General features: G+C 40.7%; 2 protein-coding genes across 5 annotated transcripts in view; one reads left to right on the top strand and one right to left on the bottom strand.

The window, feature by feature from the left end:
* The window catches only part of PRKD3 (protein kinase D3), a 40,342-nt gene extending 23,544 nt beyond the window's left edge, over nucleotides 1–16,798 (top strand). For 3 of the 4 annotated variants that reach the window (XM_080614731.1, XM_080614729.1, XM_080614730.1), the window contains 11 exons: nucleotides 314–437; nucleotides 2,925–3,002; nucleotides 4,563–4,839; nucleotides 7,852–7,904; nucleotides 8,456–8,528; nucleotides 9,349–9,455; nucleotides 10,031–10,192; nucleotides 10,618–10,716; nucleotides 11,371–11,638; nucleotides 12,528–12,613; nucleotides 13,450–16,798. In XM_080614731.1, coding sequence (XP_080470857.1) covers nucleotides 314–437; nucleotides 2,925–3,002; nucleotides 4,563–4,839; nucleotides 7,852–7,904; nucleotides 8,456–8,528; nucleotides 9,349–9,455; nucleotides 10,031–10,192; nucleotides 10,618–10,716; nucleotides 11,371–11,638; nucleotides 12,528–12,613; nucleotides 13,450–13,623 — 1,501 coding nt within the window. In that variant the 3' untranslated portion in view covers nucleotides 13,624–16,798. The remainder of the gene's footprint in view (nucleotides 1–313; nucleotides 438–2,924; nucleotides 3,003–4,562; nucleotides 4,840–7,851; nucleotides 7,905–8,455; nucleotides 8,529–9,348; nucleotides 9,456–10,030; nucleotides 10,193–10,617; nucleotides 10,717–11,370; nucleotides 11,639–12,527; nucleotides 12,614–13,449) is intronic. The other variant, XM_080614732.1, reaches the window with a different exon arrangement.
* Nucleotides 16,799–17,284: 486 nt separating this feature from the next.
* On the bottom strand, nucleotides 17,285–24,450 carry NDUFAF7 (NADH:ubiquinone oxidoreductase complex assembly factor 7). The gene is made up of 11 exons (XM_080616516.1): nucleotides 24,427–24,450; nucleotides 24,125–24,282; nucleotides 23,884–24,047; nucleotides 23,710–23,790; nucleotides 22,923–23,033; nucleotides 21,715–21,925; nucleotides 20,194–20,252; nucleotides 19,388–19,501; nucleotides 18,421–18,564; nucleotides 17,900–18,073; nucleotides 17,285–17,527 (listed from the first exon to the last, which is right to left on the bottom strand). The coding sequence occupies exons 2-11, from the start codon at nucleotides 24,189–24,191 to the stop codon at nucleotides 17,315–17,317; spliced, it is 1,338 nt and encodes a 445-aa protein (XP_080472642.1). The 5' UTR covers nucleotides 24,192–24,282; nucleotides 24,427–24,450; the 3' UTR covers nucleotides 17,285–17,314.
* Nucleotides 24,451–24,484: the final 34 nt, after the last annotated feature.

The raw sequence follows: 24,484 nt of genomic DNA, 5'->3' as shown, positions 1-24,484 counted from the left end.
TTCATTATATTTTTATGATGGATTAAGACCAGCAGTCTCAGCTAATTGTTTTGAGAGAAGATGGTTTCCATAGGTGTCCTCATTCCAGTGTGTTTCTTCTGTGTTCTGTAGATCAATTTACGTACTGCAACACTTGCACTAGGAGAGATAGTGGGAACCCAGATACCTTACCAGTTTCAGCTATGAATAAAATTTGTATGGGAAGAAAAGGTGCCTGTTCCTGAAAATAATGGTCTGAATGTGTAGTACCAGTATAATTGCAGTACTGTTGTATTTCATTTGTTAAATATTAACTGTTCTATCTTTTTTTCAGTCCTTCAACGAGCAATAATATTCCACTCATGAGAGTTGTACAGTCAATCAAGCACACAAAGAGGAAGAGCAGTACAATGGTGAAGGAAGGATGGATGGTCCACTATACTAGTAGAGACAATCTGGTCAGTGGCTTTAATTTCTTCCTAAATTAAGTTAGATTATTTTTTTAAACCAGTGTATTTTATAAATCTTAATTAGGTATTCTGATTTACAGTATCATTTGAAAGAAATTTTAACTATTGGCACTATTATTCTGATGATCTAGGTGTTTGTAAATATTTATGTGTAGATATGAGGGCCCTTCATTCCTCCATCAATTTGCTGTATCTAAAAGTAAGCATTATTGAACACACTCTACCCTCCAAGAAACTCACTACTCCTCTTGATGTCAGTGGTATAAAGAATTGTGGCTTGACGCTGTCCTTAGCTATTCAAGCATCCTCCAAAAAGACTACATTGTTTGTTTCCAGTGCTACCAGTAATAATCTCTTAACTGAACCTTCTCAGGCAAGCTTCTTGGGTTTATGTGTTGAGAAGGAGAATAAGGAAGAGTAACTGGGTTCCTTAGAGTTGTCTGATGGGAGGGAATGGATCCTCTCATGTTTTGGTAGATGAGTGAAAAGGATGAAGTCAAGACACTTCCAGATCTCATGAAGCAGTGTGTTATATTGAGACTTAATGAAAGGCAGCATAAATACTTTTGCATTCTTTGTGTCTACACAGGAGTCTAGTTGAAGGGGACTACAGGAATTTAGAGAAGCAAAGTTAATTTAAGTTATCCTAAAGTCAAGCTGAGGAGTGACACTATTCAGCTCAGGTTACTGTACTATTTTTGCTTTTTGTGATTATCCACTAAACAGACCACTGTGGTCTGTCAGAAACTACCTTAAAAACCATCTTTGAAGTACTGTTTTCTAATACCTAGATGTGTTTATCACAAACAAAAATAAGTATCTAGCATATTTTAGATGACATTCAAGCCAAGGCTACTTAACAGATACAATTATCAGCTGGCTATGAAGAGCTAAGGCCAGGTAGCAGGCAAAGACAAATAGTTCTGAAGTGTTCATGACAGGCATGGTACTCAGCTCTGATTTAATCTTTCAGTACAGCCAGTACTTTCTTACAGCCAGTACTTTCTTCCATGGATGTTTTTGAACCTCTTCATGGAACAGTGGTCAGATTGTACACCTTAGCTTAGTTTGTTTTTCTTCTGCTGTCAGCCTGGCTGCTACCTAGATGACATCTACCGAGAAGGCCATGCAAATAAAGTGGAGTATTCTGCCCCAAAGCAAGGTACTGTCAGCCAAGCAAGATCTCATAGAGCTTCCTAATGGGAGGAGACTTCCGTATTAGGCATTACAACATCAGCTATTTCCCTTGACCCCTCAGTTCTCAGCAATGTCAGACTGTTTCCTATTCCTGAACAAGTTGGGCTTTCTGTCATTTCCAGAGAGGTTCATTTTAACAGCAGTATCTTTATTCTTCTTGCTCGTCCTGGGTAACAAGATATTTCTCCCTTTATAATGAGAAGTTTCTTTATCATCATCTATATTGTTTTCCTCACCCTGAGCCCATCCTTTCTCAGAATAGGGTATGGGCAGATTTTGATATCGCTGAGGGTGTTACCACTTGTTCCTTGATTTTTCCCTCCTCTGAAGTCTTTCCTGATTCATGATTTTATAAAGAGTATATGTCCAAGGGACAGGTTCATCCTTATGTCTTTACTCATCTTCCATTCAGTGCTGGCTAGGAATTCCATTTAGTTAAATTCATTCATGGCCTAGCTTTCTTTGTCTAACTCCTACAAGTAGACCTAGCTTCCCCATGATTGAAGGTGTTTAAGCTCTGCTGTATTATATTTTAAACTTTTGCATCCTAAGCCAGAATGAGGATCTTGGGTTTTCACGGAAATATAAAAATGGGTTTAATATGTGAGCATGGGGCAAGCAAAGTAAGTTAGACTCATACAGCCATACATACTAAAAGCTTCTTTGTTTCTTCTGCTTAAAATTACAAGACAGTTATGTGCAATTCATATCTCATTTTGGCGCAGATGTTTCTTATTGATGGAGACTTTCAGAAAATGGCTGTTCAGTCTGTCTTGAGTTCTATTTTTCTTTTTTTTTCTCCCAAGATAGTTTGTCCACTTGAATCTCACAATCTATCCGTCTTGCTTGTGGGCTCTTGACATTCTTGAACTCTGTGTTGACAAAAGAATTAAGGACTTGTTAGGCTTGTTCAGTTCTTTGAACCCTTATGATGTTGGTGTGAGGCCTCAGAGGGAGGAAGCATGACTCCCAAGAATTGTTACTAAATCAAAATGCTTCACGTTCAGGGAGCATATTACCTAGAGTGAAAACCAGGTAGATGAGTGAGTGTTTTTCCTATATGAGATAGCTGCTGTTGTCACTGCTATTACTGTTAGGTAACTGATACTTTCCTCTGGTTTGTGGAAATAACTTGTGAGCTTCTTTTTTATGTATCTAGTCATGTAGATTTATGTTAATTGAAGATGTTAGTAATTTTAACCGTTTCTTATTTAAATAATCAGGTAATCAAAGCCATACCAATTTATTTCTTACATTATTGTACTGTGTGTTTTGTAGAGAAAAAGACATTACTGGAGACTGGACAGCAAATGCCTCATGCTGTTTCAAAATGAATCAGGAACAAAATATTACAAGGTAATGAATGCTGACTAATAATTATGTTGCACAGTGTTTTACTGATCTAAAATCTATTTGTGAGCAGTATAAGTATTTTCTTAATTTCCTAATCTTTTGTAATCATAACTGACCAGGTTAATTGTTGGCCAAACCTTGTAAGTGAGAAGGACCAGGACCAATTCTGAAAAGTTGCTTGCAGTTCTCCTTATGTCTCTCCTTACGTTTTACATGTACTGTTCTGAATTACCTAGCAAATTAAACCTTCTTTACAATTACCAGAGAATCTGTTTGGCTGCCAGTCTAATGAAGGCTAGGGTTTTTGCATTCTATATAGAAGTAGTGACTGGAAGTTTGCATGCTTATGTATTTCATTTGATCTTGAAATTAAATTATTCCAACTGTACAACTGAAACTTGCAAGCAAGATTTAGAGGAAAATTTACTGTGCAGCCTGGTATTATATACATGAAGCTTAGCAATTGTTTTAGTGTATTGTAAATATAACAGTGTGTTCAGTGGTGGAATATTTAGAAAATGTGTTTGAATGTATAAACAGGGTTTTTTCCCTTTCTTGTCTTACACCTTTAGGTGGGGGTCCAAATCTTGCAGCTTCTTCCTTTATAAGACCAAGCCTTTTCTCTGTACACCCAGCTAAACTTGCCCAGATCCTTTTCATCCCTATCTTGACCAATGCAGTCTCTTCTTCTCAGACCTCTCTGATAACTTGTATTGCCCTGTGCATTCAAAACACAGCTGGTAAAATATGTTCCTTGCTTGTTGCTCCGTTATGTCACTGCTTCTAGTCCTTTGACTTGCCCCTTTGCACCCCTCTTTTTAACTGCTTAAATCTCAGGTTATTTGTCTTTGCTGTTAGAATCATTCAAGTTTTTGCCCTTACACTTATTTGGTCTTCATCTTAATCGCCTGTTGTCTCTTATCACCCTAATGCCAGCCATGTGTTCACCTACTTGTTCACTACTCTTGCAAGTGACGTACCTGTACACCTTCCTATGTATGTGGAATGTCCTCCTCCACCTCGTGTGAACTTACAACCATTTATTCCTTCAGATCTGTTCTCTAGTACTGCTTATACTATGATCTTAAACTGACAAGGCTGAGGAGCCACAAATTGTTAACATCTGTATGAAAGAGATAATTTACCCAAAATGATTCGGATAAGTGAAGCAGTGCTTATTGACTAGCTTATAGAACTGCATCATCTTCTTAATGTTGTCTTGTTTCACTTTTACCCTGTCATCTTCTCTAGCTAAGCTGCATAAACTACAGGGGGAAAATGGTCATTCTGTACTTGTGCATCATTTGTGTGTGGTGGTGGGGTGTCTCATGCATGTATCAAGAGAACTGTGCTGGGGCTGGAAGTCTCTCTAGGCTTGTAGAGAGGAATTCAGAAGGCTGTGGGTGGGCAATGGTCATGCGTAGTTTATGACATTAGTTATGAGGCTTGGTGTTTGGTATTTGGATGTATTTTATTTCTTTGCAAGCACTTTAAGTTTTGAATACCAGTATATAAAAATAGTATGTGCATTTTCATTTTTTAACCTTTAATATTTTTCTTCAGGAGATTCCACTTTCAGAAATTCTCCAGGTGACTCAGCCTCGAGATTTTTCAAACGTGGTGCAGGGCAGCAACCCCTACTGTTTTGAGATCATCACTGACACCATGGTGTACTTTGTTGGCGAAAACAATGGCAGCAGTCATCACAGTCCTGTTCTTGCTGCCACCGGAGTTGGACTTGACGTAGCTCAGGGCTGGGAGAAAGCCATTCGTCAGGCTTTGATGCCAGTCACTCCTCAAGCTAGCGTTTGCACTGCTGCAGGACAAGGAAAAGATCACAGTAAGCAGGCAGACAAGGCACTATCATTCATATTCTGAAGCTGTTAATAGTAAAGATTCGTTTCAGGAAAGGTCTTATTTAGAGTATTTCTAAATAGTGAAGTATTTCTGTCTATCCTCTGCTGAATTGTGTCCATAATTTCCCACAAGTTTCTAAAAAGTGACACTCCGGTTTGTGGAGGGTGGGCAACTCCTTCAATCTGTTGTAGCAGGTAGTAGGAGTTAGGAATCAGATTTACAATATGAATGCGTATTGCAGAGCTTTATTGTAGGAGCAGTAAGATCTCACATGTAGTTGCTGGACATAAAAAGGGACCTTAGTTTAGATATTTTTACTGTACTTTAATAAATCAATATATTCAGATCATATACTCTGAAAACTAAATTTGGATGCTTTTTGATGTTATCCTGTATATATGTTAAAGCTGTCAGATGTCAGTGACTGAGAAGAAAAGGAGTAAGTGATAAAATGTAAGCACCACCAGTGCTGGAAAGGACTTTTGCTGAGCTGTGGGTAGTGATAAAAAGTGTCCTTTTTATGCACCTGCCCTCTGTTTCTTTCTCTGACATAGGATCAGATTCATTATCAAGACTCCACTAAACTGTATCTTGTGTCCTTTCTCTTCAGACATCTTGTTCCTTTTGATGACATTAATTCACATTCTGTACTGAGATTTATGTTTTCATTCTTTAGTTTCCTTTTATCTTTCAGCTACTACTTAATCTTCTTTTAATGAAACTCTTTTTTGCAGGAGATTGTGAGACTAATTTCTCTGTCTCTGATGTCTGGCTACTCTGCACCAGCAACAGTTACGAGCATGTAACCACTAGTGTTAGGTAAAGGCACCTTCTGAAAACGGTGCAACTGTGGTCTGAAATGGTAAACTATGAAATGCCAGTACTGGTATCTGTATTCAATTGCAGTGAAGAAACGTACCTGTAAGATGGTACCTCACGACTGGCCTTATGCATATGTAAAATGCTTCTTTCAGTATGAAATTCTTAGTTCCAAATACATATACACCAAAGTTCCCTTTGTTTTCTAGAACCTAAGGCTCACTGTTGCTGAGACTTCCAAAGTTGCTTTTCCCCAAATCAGTATTTTTTCAGATGTAAATAATAACATTTTTGTATTAAAACTTGGCAGTTGTAGGAAATAGACCTGCAAGAGTAGGTATGGTGATGGAGTATTTTGAAGTATTTAAAGGCGTTTAGGGTTCTAGGAGTAGAAGTAACTACCATGAGTTGTGGAGTGGCATTCTCATATCTTTATACAACTCAGGTTCGCTTTTAAACTCTAAAAAGCCCACAAAATATCCATTCATCCCTCTTCTTCCTACACATTACAAGACATCAAAAGTTTCCAAGAGTCTTTAAGAAAACTAGACTTCTAGTTAAAAAAACCAAAACCCCAGAAACCTGTAATACAGTCTTCTGAATGACAAGACCGAAAGAGGAGGCAGATATTGCTATTGCTTGAAATACTTGCAACAGCATCAGGGAATTTATAGTGTTGAAATGTCCACAAGACAGTAGCTTATCACTTTATACCACAGTCTGGCCAGAAAGTGGCTAGAAAGGAGGATGCTCTTCCAGTCTGACCTGAGGGAAGGAGTCCTTTCTGACCTTGTGCTTGGTGGTTGAGGTGGGATGTTTCTGAGCTGAAATGAGAGATTAGTAAGATGTTACTTGGTATAGATTACATGTTGAATGTGGCATTACTGATTGCTTCAGAAGTGTCTGTTTTTCAGCCATTACTCTTACGCGTTGCAGACAATTGTTTTAGTTGAAAGTCGTAACTCAGACTCTACTTACCAGACATTTTGTATGCTGTAGCCATCTGTGGAGAGGGGTTCAGTGTGTTCTCTTTAAACAGTAAACACTGTTTGTGTTGACCTTAGTAACTTTTTTGTCTACCACCAATGTTTTTGTTTGTGTTCCGTACTGTTACTCCAGTGCAGACTTGGCTATAGTCAATAATCAGTAGATATATACGAGGCTGTAATTCCAGTTTATATTTCAGATTTGAAAGGTGTCTTTGAAAAGTAGTATTTATTCCTATCTTAAGGCTCTAAGTTACTTCTCTGAGGTAAAGCACAGATGGCAGAAATCAGATACAGACATGTTCTTTGTTCTCTGAAACTGTGGTTTTTAAATCTTATGGTTCTTCATAAGGCTAATGAAGACTTTTTCAAAGGGCTAGTAAATACGTAGTATATCTTCTTTCCACCTTGTAGGTGTATTTGGAAGTGAAAGGAAAGAGTTGTTTTTTTGCCTGCCTTGACATATCTCTTCTTGTCTGTGCATCTTAATGTTATTCCTGTAATGAAAACTTCTTGTCAAAATTTGCTGCAGGCTGAAGAATTCTCTATCTCGTGCTTTTACTTGCAAATTACACTTCCGAGATGCGCTCTTATATTGCAAAGACTCGTACGCTTCTGTGGTTTATCCAGGAAACAAAGATTGTTTATATTATGGGTTTTATTGCTTTTTTTAATTATCAGGCCTTCTTGCCTTGCTTGATTTGTTTCCTTTTTTCATGCATTAATTCTGCATTTTATGATGCCAAAGGAAATTAGTAACCATGTTCATTTGACTATAAGGTAACTACTTGGTCTGCTTCCCTGTATTTTTCTATATTACTATTGGAAATTCTTAGTAGTTTGATGAACTCTGATACAATTGCCACATTACTATTGCTTTTGGATCATCTGCTCTCTATTGTGTACACACTCATTCTACTCTTTCTGTTATCAGTGGTATGACAAAAAATAGACAATTCCAACAGAACTCCCAAGGCTGTTTATCTAATCGATCCGTGAAATCCATGTTCCAGGATATGATGTTTCTGCATAACATCAATAAAAATTGTTTCATCATGACTGGGTTAGAAGTCAGTAAATGGTTGGGGATTTTTGGTTTGGTTTTAGTTTTGGTTTTTTTCCCCCCTTTTTACTAAAAAAAGCTTCTGCCCTTCCTACTTACTTACTCAGTTATGTCTTCTTTATTGCAGAAGAGTTATCTTTAAGCATCTCTGTTTCAAATTGCCAGGTCCAAGAAAATGTGGTGAGTATGTACGTTGTATAATAATGGTGTTTATTTCATAGAATCACAGAATGGTTTGGGTTGGAAGGGGCCTCAAAGATCATCTGGTTTCAACCCCTCTGCCATGGGCAGGGACACCTTCCACTAGAGCAGGTTGCTCAGCCCCATCCAGCCTGGCCTTGAACATGGCTTCGTAGGAGAGGTGCTCTAGCCTGGAGCACCTTTGTAATACCTGGGTATTACAAAGTACTTGGTAGTAACAGCATCCAGATGAGAAATCAACACCAGAGTATTCTAGCTAACAAAGTCTGTGTTAAATATGGAAGTAATCTACTTACCTGGCACAACTGATAGTTGGCTGTCCCTACTTAGAGTGCAGCTAAGTGGATCCTCTTCAGGAAAAGTTTGTTGTGTTTTTCCACTCCATTAAGGGTAATGGTGGCACCCTTTACAGAGTTTGATTAATGTCAAATGTAAATACAGCTTAACCAGTACTTATATGCTGTATACTAATATGCTTGTGAACATTTTGATGACTCCTGTATTTTTGATTTCTTTTTTTCATGCATTAGGATATCAGCTCTGTGTACCAAATATTTGCTGATGAAGTGCTGGGATCTGGTCAGTTTGGTATTGTATATGGAGGTAAATTACATTTGATTCCATTATGCATTTACTGGGCTAGAATGTCTGTCTGTTACAATTGCTCTTTTCTTATTTACTTAGCTGTACCTAGATTGTCCAGGTGAAGTTTATCATGTTAAAAGCTTTGTTTGGATCATGTTACCTTGTCTCTGTGCTGTTTTTATGCAGTGCTTCTTACAATTCATTTTTTTGCATTTAGAGTTTTGCATTGGCATAAATATCAGTTCAGCATATGCATTGCATTTTGACCACAGTTAAATACAGTACAGTATAGTCTGGATTTGGCCTTTGGTTTTTTGCTTGGTTTTCTTTAATTGCAAATTCTAGCTGTTGTCTGTATTACACAGTATTAGAAGTCATCCATTTAAGGAGACTGTCAGTTATACGTGTTTTTTAATGACATCTGAGAAATGTGGCCCCAGGCAATTAGAAAAATGCATATTTTAATTTGTGGTTTGGCTGTTTATGCAAGCATTATTGACATATTTTATGCAAACAGTTTAGCTTCAAATTTCTGTCAGCAGGAGAAAGTAGAGGGAGAAATTCTTTACCTCAACTTGGGTTTCAGATGTAGTCTTATCACTTTCAGTTGTTAAAAAATTCTGTTGCAATGGATAGCTTGTTTAGAATAGTCACAAAAAGAATAAATGCTAGACATGAATCAGCACTTCTTTTTTGTTCCTGTATTTTTTGGTCCCTTGTGTCAAATTTCAAGTGTTGAGAAAACCACAGACCATAAATCTGGAAAGAAAGAAAAAAGTGCTAACTGATGGTTTAAAAATGGTAACCTTTTGATAGCTGACATTGATTTTCTGTTTAGGAAAACATAGGAAGACTGGAAGAGATGTGGCTATCAAAGTCATTGACAAGATGAGGTTTCCAACTAAACAGGAAAGTCAGCTTCGTAATGAAGTAGCCATTCTCCAGGTACAAAAGTGTTTTTGGATCACATTGGAGTTCTCTCAGATAAGCCATTAATGAGATTTTGTAATGTGTGTATGTGCTCTGAATTGATTTTTTTTAATCTGCATATGTGATTTCTGAATCTTTTTACAAGAGGGAATCTTAGGAGAGTGGGAATTCCTGAGTATTTGGTACAGTTGATAACTTGGGGGTGATATCTACCCCGTATGGGGGATCCACTGAAGGTGTGTACTCGGGTAACAGGAAATGCTGTGTTATTTTTTGCTGTCTTCCACTACTGGCTCCTCAGTCTGAGTGTTATTCTTGTATATTCTGTACTCAAGCTACTGAGTCTATCAGCCATAAATTTATAATTTTGGATAATTTGAGTGAAACCAGATTAATCTTAACTGGCATGTTTCAGAGGTTGATGTTTGTTTCAAGCTACTTTCTTGCCTCAGACATTTTGTTGGTTTGGGGTTCTTTTTTTTCATTGCTAACTCTCCACTTAGCTGCTTTGTGATTTGTGGTAGAACATTTCTGTGTAATCTGGCATATTTCATACTGTTTTGTTTTAGTGATATACTACTCTATTTTAGAATTTGCACCACCCTGGGATTGTGAACCTGGAATGTATGTTTGAAACGCCAGAACGGGTCTTTGTTGTGATGGAAAAGCTGCATGGCGATATGCTAGAGATGATTCTTTCCAGTGAGAAAAGTCGACTTCCAGAACGAATAACTAAGTTCATGGTCACTCAGGTTGGTAGTCAGTCTCTCTACTTCAATAGATGTCTTTTCTTATTATGTGAGAATGCAGTTTGGAGAAGGGGGTTTCTGCACTGTTATTTAAAAGAGCACAGAGGGCTGCACATCTACAGAAAGTTGAATAAACATGGAAAGAATTTGGCTGTTAATTATGTTAAATTTTTTGCTCTTCTTTCCCAACACGTAACATTATGAGCATCCAAAGATGCGTGTTAAAACAGTAAGCATTCAAAAAGACAGAGTTGGGAAAAGAAAATAAACCCCCATCAGTACCAGCTCCTGATAGGCTCGCATAGTATATTATATGGGTTAATTCTTGAAGACTGTATTGATAAAAATGACTGTATTGGTTAGTGTGTGTGGCTTCTGACACTTGTGATCTGCTTAAATAGTTCTGAAAATGTTCCTTCTTCTTGCAGATACTTGTTGCTTTGAGGAATTTACACTTCAAGAACATTGTGCACTGTGATTTAAAACCAGAAAATGTACTACTAGCATCAGCAGAGCCATTCCCTCAAGTGAGTGAAGATTAAAAAATGCTTTTCATCACTTTTCACTGTTTTTTAAGAAATATAGAATTTGCAGCTTAAAAAGTGACCTCTCGTGGAATTGATCAACTGACTTTGTCTAGAATTAGATGTACTATAGTTGTCTTTTTTTTCCTTCCAACTCTTAGTCTAGCTTTATGCTCCGTGGTCTGTTTCAGTTTCTTTCCACTCAGAAGCTGGTCTGAGTTCTAGCTAAACCTCATTGTTTGATTTCTGTGTAGCTGATGCCACTAGCTTCAGGAATCTGATGAAGAGGAATGTGATCTGGCTGGGATTCATGTGCTCTTAAAAGTTTGGTTCTGTGCCCTGTGAGGGTGCGGATTTGCCTCTGAAAATGAGCTGAGTTGGGAATCAAGTGTTTTGTCCTTACTTGCACACTTGTGGCCATGTAATAGACAAGCTGCCTCAGACCTTGTGTCTGTGCAAGGCCAGTTTAGGTCCGCAGTCTGCAAAACCAGCAACCTAAAACCTTAACTGGTTGGCTTACATAATGTTTGTCTCTGATTTACTGCATGCCATTTTTAATGATGATAGAAAGGGTATCAAGTACCACTCTGGTCTTGGACAGCAGCATGCTTTGGAGATCAAGCAGAGATTTCTCAGTTCAAAATGTATCTTTTGCAGGTGAAGCTGTGTGATTTTGGCTTTGCACGCATCATTGGTGAAAAATCTTTCAGGCGCTCTGTGGTGGGGACACCTGCTTATCTTGCCCCTGAAGTGCTCAGGAGTAAAGGTTACAACCGCTCTCTAGACATGTGGTCAGTAGGAGTTATTGTCTATGTGAGCCTTAGTGGTACATTCCCATTCAATGAAGATGAGGATATCAATGATCAGATTCAAAATGCAGCATTTATGTACCCACCAAATCCTTGGAAGGAAATTTCTAGTGAAGGTAAGGAAATTAGTTTTTGCTTTTAGAATGCCTTTATATGTAGATTAGTGCATTGAAATGCTTAAACTTGGAGGTTAATTCAGATAGATAGGAGTGTGAGTATTATTGATAGCTTGAGTTTAGCAGACTGTGCCAAAATGGATAAATACGAGCTGGGATGTATTTGTGAAAAATACTTTGTCAAATACAGGAGGGGCTAAGAGATTTAGCAAGAAAAATTAATTGCATGCATGAGGAGTAGGGTAAATAACCTGAAACCTCCCCAAATTCCCAATGAAAAGTTAAATCATGTGTGAGTACTTGCTGAATGCTGATCTCAAAATGTACTTAATCTAAACTCATATTACAGAAACAGTTCAAAGTTGATTCTGGAATTTTAGTTTTGTACATTAGCAAGTGAAACAAAACCTGGATCTAAATGTCAGGTCTGAACAATCCAGAAGCTTACACGGTTGGTCTCTGATGCTGTCCAATGCCAGCTGTGTTACTAGTAACATATATGTAAAGTAACACGTGTGTAGATGTGGAGGGACATACACAGAAGTATACAATAGTGGAAGTAGCTGCGTCATTTTGGAATACAGGATTATGCTCAAGTTATTTAGGCATTTCTGTAAGCCACTAAAATCAGGAGGGGACAAGATTTACTGTGTTACTTGTAAATCTTTTAGTGTTTCCATTAAAGCTAGGGGGAAGCTTACCCCATACCTGTTTGGTAGCCTCATTTATCATAAGCAAAGCTATATACAAAATTCAAGAGCTTGATTAAAAACATTCAGTAGGATACACACAAACACTTGTAAAAAAATTGACTTTCACTGCAGCATGTGAATGATGATAGAGGTGGTGAATATTTAAACAATATAATTTTTATCCTGTTCTTTGTCAGCCATTGATTTAATAAACAATTTGCTTCAAGTGAAGATGAGAAAGCGTTTCAGTGTTGACAAATCCCTTAGTCACCCATGGCTACAGGTAAACCCATCTGCCTTTTTCTATGTTTATAATGGGTGAATAGTGATTTTTTTTTTTTTTTTTTTTTTTTTTTTTTTTTTTTTAATTACTACATCCTTCAGAGGTTTATTTAATCTGCTGCTATCAAAGTCTGTTAAGAAGCACTCACAGAAGGTTGCGTATTTCTGGGTTTAGCTTTACATTTTATGTGCTCCGGGATTCTGTCCATCTGTTAATGGCTTCTTTCCTCAAGGGAAAATTTATCTTACTGTCACTATGCCCCTTACTTTTTGTTTGACACCAACACAGAGTTTTAGTCTTCTGGCATCTCCTGAATGTCGGCAGTGATGTGTGCATGAAGCCACACTGCAATGAGTGTTAGAGACGAACATTGTTAGTTCAGTGCTGAAAGAGACACACAGGCTGGTGTGTGCCACGAATTTATCCACCACTTTGAGGTGGGTTCCTTTGGCAATGGTTTCACAACACTGTATGATGTATCCATGCACCCAAATAACCTAAAAAATATTAAGGGGAAAATTCAATTACTTTTGAGTACAAACAATATTGGAATGAGTATAATTTCTTATATGGGTATGTATACAATTAATTTTATACTGAAGCTGACATAGCTGCCTTCTTACAAAAAGTTTTGAGGATTTACAGTATGACAACCTTAGATACCAGCCTACTTAACCATTCTTTGTGGACAGTGTTGGGGTATTTTGGAGAGAGGTGTTTTGGTTTTGGGTTTTTTAACATTATACTAAAAGTAGAGGAAAACTGCAGAATTTATCTGTGGGAGTGTAGTACTGCTGTTTCTTACACTGCTTCCTTAAATCTCATTTACTCCTTAGGATTATCAGACGTGGCTTGACCTCAGAGAATTTGAAACACGTATTGGAGAGCGTTACATTACCCACGAGAGTGATGATGCGCGCTGGAAAGACCATGCATATGAACACAACCTTGAGTACCCCCAGCATTTTATTATGGCTCCCAACCCAGATGATATGGAAGAAGACCCTTGATCTATTCATTATGCTAAATTGCAGCAAGGAAAGATACTCCGACAGAAACTGAAGATAAGTTTTGGCACAACTGTTGCTCTTTCTGAATGCTGTATGCTGTTCAGTCTGCAACACCCCAGAGGATCCTGCATTGACTTGGGAATAGACTGTCATCTGACAAGCTTCTTTCCATCTCTGCTTAAACTATGAGTAGTTACTGGACAGTGGGACAGGCCCCACTGGGTAGCATTTCACCAAGTTGTGCGACTACAAAGCCATTACTGAGGTGTAATGTGCACACATTGAATGGTTTGTGTGGTTTCAAGGCTTGGACTGGTTTTGGTTTGTTGGTTTTGTTGTTTGTTTTGGGTTTTTTTCATAGCCTACACAATAAGAATTTTGTAATGGTTTTTTAATCCCTATTTACTAGGCCATAGAGGACTGTTTTCTGTTACTTGGATACATCTCCCATTTCTTAAACTGCATGGTGAAAAGAGACTGTAAAAAGAAATCAGTGCAGAATCATAGAATAGTTAGGGTTGGAAAGAACCTTAAGATCATCTAGTTCCAACTCCCCTGCCATGGGCAAGGACACTTCCCACTAAACTGTGCCACCCAAGGCTCTGTCCAGCCTGGCTTTGAACACTGCCAGGGATGGAGCATTCACAACTTCCCTGGGCAACCCATTCCAGTGCCTCACCACCCTCACAGTACCTTGGCCAATAGCACAACATGGTGGTTTAGGTCAAATACAGCTTCACAGATGAAGGAATAACTTGCTGCTGGTAAGACAGTTAAATGTGTGTCTTTGCCCTAACTGAACCTTTCCCAGCTACCCTGAAGAAGAGAACCCCCCCCAACTGCTCACATTCCTCTTGAAATGCTGGCTGACAATCCAAAGAGATGACAATCAAAGCTATGCTAGTCCTTCCTGTTGTCTGTTAAAACAGAGCAGTAAGCCACAACAGTATGTTGCTGCACAAGGCTGGCACACATGCTGCTGTTACACACCAAAGGCGTTACCCAAGTAATGCACAGAGAGCACGCAAGACTTGATGTAGTATACCTTTTCACTGTGGAAAACCAGCTTCTGGCAGAAGGATGTGGAAAAATAGGGAAGAGCACATGCAACTTTCTTCTGTTGTTCTGAGCAATTAGATTTGTTTAATTTTTTCTAATATTTTTCTAATATTTTTAAGGTTCTCTGGACTTACATCAGGAGCACTTTGTAGCTTGCGAGCTTGTGTCTTAACTCTGCTCAAAACCTGGGAGCAACACTGGGTATCAGATCACCTGTTGCTTCTGCCAGGGCAGCTGGACTGTAGGAGAATGGGCTTTGCCTTCTGACCTTAACCTGCAGCTCCTTCTTGTTCTCCTCTTTACTGTGTTGTTTGAGCTGAAAGAAGAGTCCCAAACCAACTCCTAATGCAGTTTCTATGCAGATGCCTCAGCTGATGAATTTCCAACCAGTTATGGACTTATGGCACAATGGAGAATAAGCAGCAGTGTTCTTTGAAATGATTCTCTCAGAGGACAGTGTAGCAGTCAGAGTTCATGGTATTTCAAAGATGTTTGGGGCCATGAATGCTAAATGCAAAGAGAAGAAAGTTGGTTTTGGTTTTTTGTCTGATTTTGGGAAGTGGAAAAAGTGAAGTCTTCCTTTCTGTGTGGGGTAACAGCATTGTGATGCTGGAAGGTGCTGAACGGCTGTACATATCCCTGATCTGCCAAGCTGCTCAACTGCAGCTTGATTTTAAATACTTTTTAAAGAACTAATACAGGCTTGAACCACAAAGTCAACGAGAGGCTTTGGGGTATCTCTCTCTCCTGTAAAGACTTTTTGTATGTGTGTTTGTAGATAAGTATTTTTTCTACTGTTGTTATTCAGGTAAGGAAGCAGGTGAGCAGACTTTTTCTCTGTTAGATATACATAAAGTTTGGCAAGGTTATTTCAGGGCTGGCAGCTGCTTGCAGTGACAGTGACCTGGTGATAATAACATCAGCAACAGCTGCAGCAATATATAACCACAGGAAGGTTTGGATGTTTAACCTGCCTTTTCCTATTGCCTTTGATCTGGCTGCCACTACATTCTGCAGGTATCCAGGTTGGTAAAGCCTGCACTCTGACTTCCCTGTTAGGGCATACCAAACCTTGCACAAGATGCTAGTGCATGGCAGTGCCCAGCAGCCCTTCCAGCCACCAGAGTCCTCTCTGCCAGCACATGTTTCTCTCAGGTTTGTGCAGGGGACCTGTCTGATGGCTGTCCTGTCACTGCCGCTCCTACACTGGGGGTCACCTTCCCCATTCTGTGCTGTCAGGGCAGTGAGAGCAGAGGAACTCTGAGTGGAACCGTGCCATCCTGTTAAGGCAGGTGTTCAGGACCAATCCTGCAGCAAGGCACTGTTTTTCATCTACGGAACCAAAGCAGTCACCCATGAAATCAGCAGTCTGGTGCTTACTCAGCTTTGGCAAGGGAAGCAGGGCTTTTTCCCAACTTCCACTGTGCAGTGCCCAAATTTCAGTGAAACGGTTGCTGTTTTCCTTCCTAACTGTAATAATGCAGCTTCAGTCTGGTATAAACTTCAGCATTTCTACTTGAGCTGTCACTTCAGGTTTTCCTGTGGTTTGGGGTTTGATTTGTTTTGGGTTTTTTTGGTGGTGTTTTAAGGGAGGAAGTAAAGCCAGTTCAGTCACTCCAAAAAGCACAACAGGAATAGAGGAAGGTGGGGACAACAATGAAGTAGAAGGCCTGGCTGATGTCTGTCCCCATGAAGTCTGCTGTGCTCCAGAATATTATATGAGCTATTTATTCAAGTTGTATTAAAATAAATAATGCGGTTGGCAGTTGGAGGACATTAGCTGACTGTGTACGCAGACTTACGGGGCCAGACAGTAGAAGCTGCAAGCAGCTAATAGTCAAGGAACCAAAACAAAATCAGACATACATTAAAAGTAAACTTTCTTCAGCGTAGTAAAAAAGCTGAGGTTTTCTATTCCCTTTTTTTCTACTGTTACTGCAGACTTTGACAGCAGTAGGTTACAGTGTTTAATATCCCTACCCCTAGGTGAATTAAGTTGCGTTCATAAGAAATAGTGCTATGATGATGCTAGAAAAAAGCTCATGTAAAATTTATAGCCTCAAAAGGACACTGTCAAGTACTTTTATATTTTTATACATCCCATTGTTTGTAAATATCCTCTGATAAGCTTGAAAATAAAATTTATTTCCCTATCAGACTTGTTCTTTTTATTTACATGAATTAACTCTCCTGTCACATGTTCTTGGAAGTAAATGGTTCTTTATACTTCCTTGTTTCTGGATTTGTCACTAGATATGCCCTGCCGTGGGAATTCCGTTAGCTGGTGCTTTGAACTAATAACTCTTTTTGCGTGGTTCCTGTCTCCATTCAAAAGTATCGTTAAAACACAAGCACTACCTTTACTCCGAAATAGCACTCCCTACCAAAACACAGCCCTGAAGCATAGAGCAGGGTGAGAAAACAGTCTGGAGAAGGAATGTGATGTTTCATATGCTTTCAGCTCAAGGGTAAAATACTTGGTTCTTACCTTACTGCACGTGTAGTTATATGCCAGTCATGTTACTGCAAACATTTAGTACATGAAACCATAAAATGCAGGACTCTATTCCTTTTTATTTGTGTGATTTATTCAGTAAGTTGCTATTGCAAGCTACTACTGTAGTAGCTGAAATTACTTCATTAAGAGTTCACTAAACCCAGCCACAGGTGGTAAGGGAGACTTTAATTCTTGTTTATGTTTCTTGTCATGATGTACAAGTCTCTGGTGAGGCAGCAGGGCAAAAAAGTTAAAACAGTCCCCCATCTTCTCGGGGTTCATCAGCATATCATAGCTGTGAAGTAACTGCTTGTGAGTCGCTGTGTCATGTGAATTCTGCAACAGCACCTGAAAAAAAGAAAGTCAATTACAGCCCTTCCTGCTTTCCTATAAATTCCTTCATACTTGTGATCCCTTAGTGCATCCCTTTCACTTAAACTAACTTAGTACTGTCCAGTAGAAGTGGGGAGATCCCTGATGGAACTCATACACTGCTGTACGTAGAGAAGTCTTGCATTAAATACTCTTAAACACAATATGGTAAGTTTACTTTGAGGGATCCAGAGTAACCTATGTCTAGGAGAAGCAACCCTTGATCTCACCTGCACATGCTGTTTTGAACAACTTCCCTTTGAAATCAGGTTTTATAACAGCTCTCTTGCTGGCGAAGGTTACTGCATGGGGATTAGGAGAGTTTATGCACCTGTAACACAATCGTACCTGCAGCCGGACATCAATGCCCATGTTTTTTAAAAACTCCCGCTGTTTTATGGGGCCCAATGTCGCTGTTCTTCCCTGTGCCATCTTTCGAAGATAGCTAAAATCAACATCTGCTGTCAGGTCTGCAGTCCCTGGGGCTGTCAGCACATCGTGAAGCTTGTGATCCCGGAAGCCCTGAAACATGTAAGTAAGTTGAAAGATCACACTCAGCTGTAGCCCTTGCTCCCACAGCTGGGGCTAGCCAACACTAAGTTGTGCCTGTGAGGAGTAAGAACAGCAAATTACACTTGGAAGATCTCGGATAAGTGTAGGAAGGGTTCAGATAATCCTTTTTGTCTGACAAACCCTTATGCATACTGATTAATTAAGGACTTTATTACTCAGTTTTATCATTGCAGCATAAGGCAATTTTTGCTATTATGTCCACCCAAGATACTTCTGTTACAAGAGCCTAATGCTCCAAACGACAAGCCAAAATACTCTGTAATCTTTTGTTTATTATTTCAGGGCAAAGGACTTACCCGGAAAGTGTCAGTTTTGGTTCCATCGTGACCATAGTCAGCAACCAGTGCAGCCCCACCATCCTCCTCTATCCGAGAGGCAAGCCTTTGAATGATGACACCAGCCTCAGGACACACTTCCACATGATCTCTTGTTTCCTCAGGCTAGAGCAGAGTTCAAAGATCAAAACACCTGTATTAGCAAACAAGCACAGGGCACGAGTTCTTCACATCTGATGTCTTGGAACTGTCAGCACTTCACTGGGGCACAGAGGTGCAGGGCTGCATTCTATGCTACCTAGAGCTTGAGCTTTTGCTAACAGTCATTTTCAATTAGTGGTTTCTGAGTGCTGGATTTCAGTCATCTCTTCTGTAACCTACAGTTGACTGAAATACAAATTTTTCTAACAAGTAAGAACACCTGCATCAGGTGAAATTGCATTACTGTGGTAGTGAAAGAAGGAAAACAGCTCTTTGGCTGTGTGCACCCTTCAAAAAGGCCTTTCTGTGTGAGACTTTGTAGCTGGCTTTAGTCTCAGCTACTTTATTTATTATTTAACTTTAATAATCCAGTGAACTTTAGGAAAAAAAGTAATCTTAGACCCCCGCCATTAAAGGCCAGTGCAGCACAGAAGCATCCAGCACTGTGCTGAAAGCCTGGCTCAGGCAAGGCTGCTGCCACTGACGTGACACATACAATGCAGAACTCTCCCTGCCCCTTGCTCCCTCCATTTGTTCTCTGTAATGTTTTGTCTATTTAAGCTCTGATGTTGCAAAGCTTGATGTACGTGTTTGTTTCCGTGCTATATTTTCAAGCATACAAAGTTAGATGCTGGTGGAAGTTTCTCAGAATGGAAAGGGTGAGGTGTATTTACATACCTGCAGGCTGAGAGCCTTCCTCCTGCTGTCAGAGGAACTGAACAGCAGTGAATGTACTTGAGAGAGTCGGTGAAGATGTAAGGGTGAGCTCTGATAGGCACAACCTCACCTGGATAAAGATTTCCGTTGCAGGGGTACGGGATGGTGACAGGACAAACCGCAGCTTGTCAGGAACTTCTGGATCTATATCAACCAACACCTCACGCCAGCCCTTCTCTGTTCTCTGTTTGATGAGCCCAAAGCACTTGTTTTATACTTCAGTGGCTACAACAGTAGCTTGTTTCTTTGATTGCACTAACATGTGAAGCATTCTCATAAACATTTTAAGAACATAATACACTGTTAAAAACAATTATTTATTCCTATGTAATTCCAGTAACTGCTTTGGAAGAAGCTTGTTCTTCCAAAGAGAAGACTCTTCTGCAGGGTCAACAAATACAGGTTTAATTTTACTCAAAAGAATGAATGGTGCTGTTAAAAAATGATGCTTTTGTATTGACAACACAATATTTAACTTATCGAAATATTTTATTCTACCAGTGGTTTTAATGAATTAAACTGAAGTTGAAAGACACCTTTGAATCCTAACTAGCCTCTATTTTGCCACTGTCATTACCATTCAAATTGCAGTCCTTCGGGCTTTCTTAGTAGTTGCAGATAAAATAACATGGGAATTAAAAAGCTGGAGACTTCTCTCAGCAGAAAAAGCTTTCTGCAAGATTTCCATTCAAGAACAGTTATTAATTTTACAGTTATCAACTGAATTAAGCCTTTTATGTCCAAATTCAGTCAGGAAGAACATTTTAACATCAGAGACAACGCATGTGTCTAGTTTGGCACCCTAATTCTACTCTTCCTCAAAGAGAGAAGGCATTTAAGTAGATGGTCCCAATTACAACAATCATCTTGCTATACCTGAAACTTATGTATTGGCAGGGCATCAAAAAACTCATGTGCAAGGTAAAAGCTGTAACCTGTGGGAAAGTAAAAAGAGAATGTGTTAAATTATTAATGGTTCTATAGCAGCTTCCAATGGTGTCCCTCAGGGATCGGTGTTGGGACCGGTCTTGTTCAACATCTTTGTCGGTGACATGGACAGTGGGATTGAGTGCACCCTCAGCAAGTTTGCCGATGACACCAAGCTGTGTGGTTCGGTTGATACGCCGGAGGGAAGGGATGCCATCCAGAGGGACCTTGACACGCTTGTGAGGTGGGCTGATGCCAACCTGATGAAGTTTAACCATGCCAAGTGCAAGGTCCTACACCTGGGTCGGAGCAATCCCAGGTACAGCTACAGGTTGGGCAGAGAAGAGATTCAGAGCAGCCCTGCAGAGAAGGACTTCGGGGTATTGGTCGATGAGAAAATGAACATGAGCCGGCTTCAGTGTGCACTCGCAGCCCAGAAAGCCAACCGCATCCTGGGCTGCATCAAGAGAAGCATGACCAGCAGGTCAAAGGAGGTGATCCTGCCCCTCTACTCTGCTCTCCTCAGACCTCACTTGGAGTATTGTGTGCAGTTCTGGTGTCCTCAACATAAAAAGGACATGGAACTGTTGGAACAAGTCCAGAGGAGGGCCACAAGGATGATCAGGGGACTGGAGCACCTCCCGTATGAAGACAGGCTGAGAAAGTTGGGGCTGTTCAGCCTGGACAAGAGAAGGCTGCGTGGAGACCTCATAGCAACCTTCCAGTATCTGAAGGGGGCCTACAAGGATGCTGGGGAGGGACTCTTCATGAGGGACTGTAGTGACAGGACAAGGGGTAACGGGTTAAAACTTAAACAGGGGAAGTTTAGATTGGATATAAGGAAGAAATTCTTTACTGTAAGGGTAGTGAGGCACTGGAATGGGTTGCCCAGGGAGGTTGTGAATGCTCCATCCTTGTCGGTGTTCAAGGCCAGGTTGGATGAGGCCTTGGGTGGCATGGTTTAGTGTGGGGTGTCCCTGCCCATGGCAGGGGGTTTGGAACTAGATGATCTTAAGGTCCTTTCCAACCCTAACTATTCTATGATTCTATGAAAATGTAAATGCTTTTATGACTTTTAATGAATTAAGCTAGTTAATGTGGTTGTGAAATATCTATCATTACTTCCTGCTTAGGTACATACAAGACAGCATTTCTACAGCTGGCTTTAGCTTCTAGTCCATGAATTTTAGATCAGTATTTCATGAAAGGAGGCTCAGATAAAGCCAGTAAATGGTTTCCCATGAAAAGAAAAAGTCAGAATACATGCAATTGGGTAGCTATCCCAAAATGCAGGTAGTCAGAATTGTGATGAAAATGGGTTAATATCCCGCCTCAAACTCATACATGAAGAAGCATGTACATTAACTACTTTTCTATCCATTGTGAAGGGTAGCAGAAATGTCCTCATTATCAAAAGCTGCAAATGGAGGAAGGATGTCATCCCTGTAGCGAGACATGCAAGTTCCTTACCTGTTGGCACATCCTGAATGTCTCTGTACCAGGAAATGGGAATTCCAGTCTTGCTAACGCCTTTCATGTAGGCAGAATTGTCCTCAGTGTTTGACTGCACCTTCCCTCCTGTCAGCTGCAGTGCTTGGATCTCGCTGAGTTTGGGACTCACTTCTACCAGATGAATAGAGACATCACATTTACTAAGTAAAGAGGCAAGCTGGTTGAAAACCTATAAAGGCAGATGAATTCTATTAGGCACACTCACATGCTGCATATGTTAAAGGTTTAAGAATTAATTTATAATCTCACTATTTCTATGTAAGATAAAAGATTTATTTGGCTTTCATTTGACAAAATAGTTTCAGTGAAAGAGACTGCATTTTGCTTTTCCAGAAGAAAGTGGGAATTTCTTCATCAATTTTGATAAAAGCTACTATGCTTTTAACAAATTTGGCAAAATACAGCATGCATTACACAGCTGTAAGGACAACAACATGAAATGCTAATTTAGCAACTTAGTAATAGCCTGCAGTTTAGTAAAACCTGCAGAGTGTTTAGCATTAGGAGAAGAATGGTTCTGTTTTCCCAAGGACCATGAACAAAAAGTGTTCAATATCCTACACTTCATTTTGCTTATTAAGAGCTTTTCCATTAACATACGCAATAGAATAAAAGTACTTCTGAGGTTCTAAATCCCAACAGCAATCTGTTTTAAAATCAGTAGTATTTTAATTGACAGCCATACAAGTATGACTGAACACAAAGGGTTAACTCAGAAGAAAAGTGCCCCTGAAATCCCGAACGAAACTGGCACAACTCAACTTCTGCATGATTGTCCTCATGCTCTTTCTCCTATTACTTGCACTGAGGCCTCCTTCTCAGTTACACACAGCAGCACTCTCCTGAACAGTTTCCAGTTTGGACAATGCTTTCCTATACAGAAATAATTTGTCATGGCGTATTCCTGCCCTCCCCTTCTGAAAGCTTATATGTGTGTCTGTTCAGTGTGTACACACTGAACAGAGTGTTCTGCTTTCAACTGAGACAACTGGTCTCAGAAACATGCATGTATTTCAATTAGAGTCTAAACTGCAAATCTCATGAGTGAAATGATTTGGTTACCAGGAAAAATTAAACCCCGACAGCAAAATATCATTCCTTCAGATTTCAGAGTAGCCACGGAATAAAACCAGGAATAAAGAATATTAATAACAGTTTTTACCTACCCGTAACATGTCATCAGTAAGAGTGCCCCTCCCAGGGCCCAGCTCCACCAGCTGGAACGCTTTTGGCTTGCCTGTGGCTATCCATTCACTGACAAACCATATTCCTATCAACTGAGAAAGAAACAGCACAAAGAGTTACAGTAATCACTCCAAGACTTGGTGGAAAGTGCAATAGCTAAGATACTATGGCAGTATTCTCTCGACATATTTTAAAGTTAAGAAAAATCATTATGATTTGTAACTTCCCCCCCCCTTCTTTTTAAATATGAATAGGTGGTTGCTGTCAGACTGGGAGAAGCAACTCTCCATTGGTAAACTTTCTTGGCTATAGCAAGAACTTTTATTCCAGGCTCAAATGCAGGTTACTGCCCAGCTGTCCCTGAACAACTGCTCTTCATGAATATGTATTTCACCAAAGGGAAGAACAGTGTTTAGCCAGTCTTCACTGCTAGAAGTGACACACAAACCACACCAAAGCCTGAAAATAATTCCTGAGTTTTCACATTGAGAAACTACTGTAACTCTCTTTAATATGAAGACAAGTGCTACCAAGCACAGATGGTGTCCCCGACTGTAACACATGAAAGGGCTCCCCGAGCTTACACAAACTATCCCTCGCACCTCCAAAACCCAGTTTTCTCCTGGGTAATAACTTGAACAGCATAATTGCCATTAAAGTATTTTGACATTGGTAACACACCCAAACGTAGGCTTGGAAACCACAGCCGGCCCCGCGCAGCTCAGGAGTGAAAGCAAGTTACTTCACGCGTCAGGCACTGCGCGTTACCTCTCCAAACACTTGAGTTAATTCAGGTGAGGTGATGAAGTCCCCGCTCTCGCCGATGCCGCCGCGGCGTGTGTAGTAGCCCTGCAGGTAGCAGACAGAGAGGGGCCGGGGGCAGGGTGAGCGGCACAGCACCCCGGATGAGGCGCGGAGACCCCGGCCCGTCCCCGCCCGCACCTGTCCAGGGTTGGTGAGCGCCTCCCGCATGTACTCGGCCACTGTCACGGGCCCGGTGGCCCGCAGCTTCAGCAGCAGGTGCCGCAGCAGCGAGGTGTCCCGGCCGGGACCCTCACTCTCCGGCTCGCCCCCCGCGCCCGAGGAGGGCCGCGCCGCCGGCGGAGCTGTGGGGAGAGCAGAGGAGGACTCAGTGGAACGCTCGCGGCTCCGGGGAGGAGAAGGAGGGAAAGGCGGCGGTTACCACAGTGACGTGGGAGCCAAAGGCGGCCGGCGGCGAGAAGAGCACGGCGCGAGGGCAGCAGAACCATGGCAGCGCCAGCGGCGACCGGGGAGCGCTGCAGCTGCTTGCTGCTCCTCCCCGGGTCCTGGCCGCTTGCTAGGGACCCTGCAGCTCGCCAGCTGTGTGAGAACGGGGAGCTGAGTAAACGCAGCTGGGGCGGGTGAAAGACAAGATCCGGCTCAGTTTGTCTGAGACAGCACCCCCCCCCCCGCTTGCTCTCATTCCCCTCCTCCTCTGGAGATGTGCTCCCCCGCCACACACACCCCTTACAGGACCCGTGCGCCCGTGGTGCCCCACGGCAGGAAGCGGGCGCGCTGGTGC

The sequence above is a fragment of the Psittacula echo genome, assembly GCF_963264785.1.
Source record: "Psittacula echo genome assembly, chromosome: 4".
NCBI classification, from domain to species: domain Eukaryota; kingdom Metazoa; phylum Chordata; class Aves; order Psittaciformes; family Psittacidae; genus Psittacula; species Psittacula echo.
This window is presented reverse-complemented; position numbering and strand designations above follow the sequence as displayed.

What these genes read in the sequence shown, in the direction of transcription:
- NDUFAF7 (XM_080616516.1), bottom strand. Translation starts at nt 24,191, where the DNA reads ATGGTTCTGCTGCCCTCGCGCCGTGCTCTTCTCGCCGCCGGCCGCCTT. An exon ending in TGCCAATACATAAGTTTCAG is followed by an intron (nt 19,502 to 20,193) that starts GTATAGCAAGAT and finishes CTCATCAAACAG; the next exon opens with AGAACAGAGAAGGGCTGGCG. An exon ending in GCATTGATGTCCGGCTGCAG is followed by an intron (nt 17,528 to 17,899) that starts GTACGATTGTGT and finishes TCTTTTTTTCAG; the next exon opens with GTGCTGTTGCAGAATTCACA.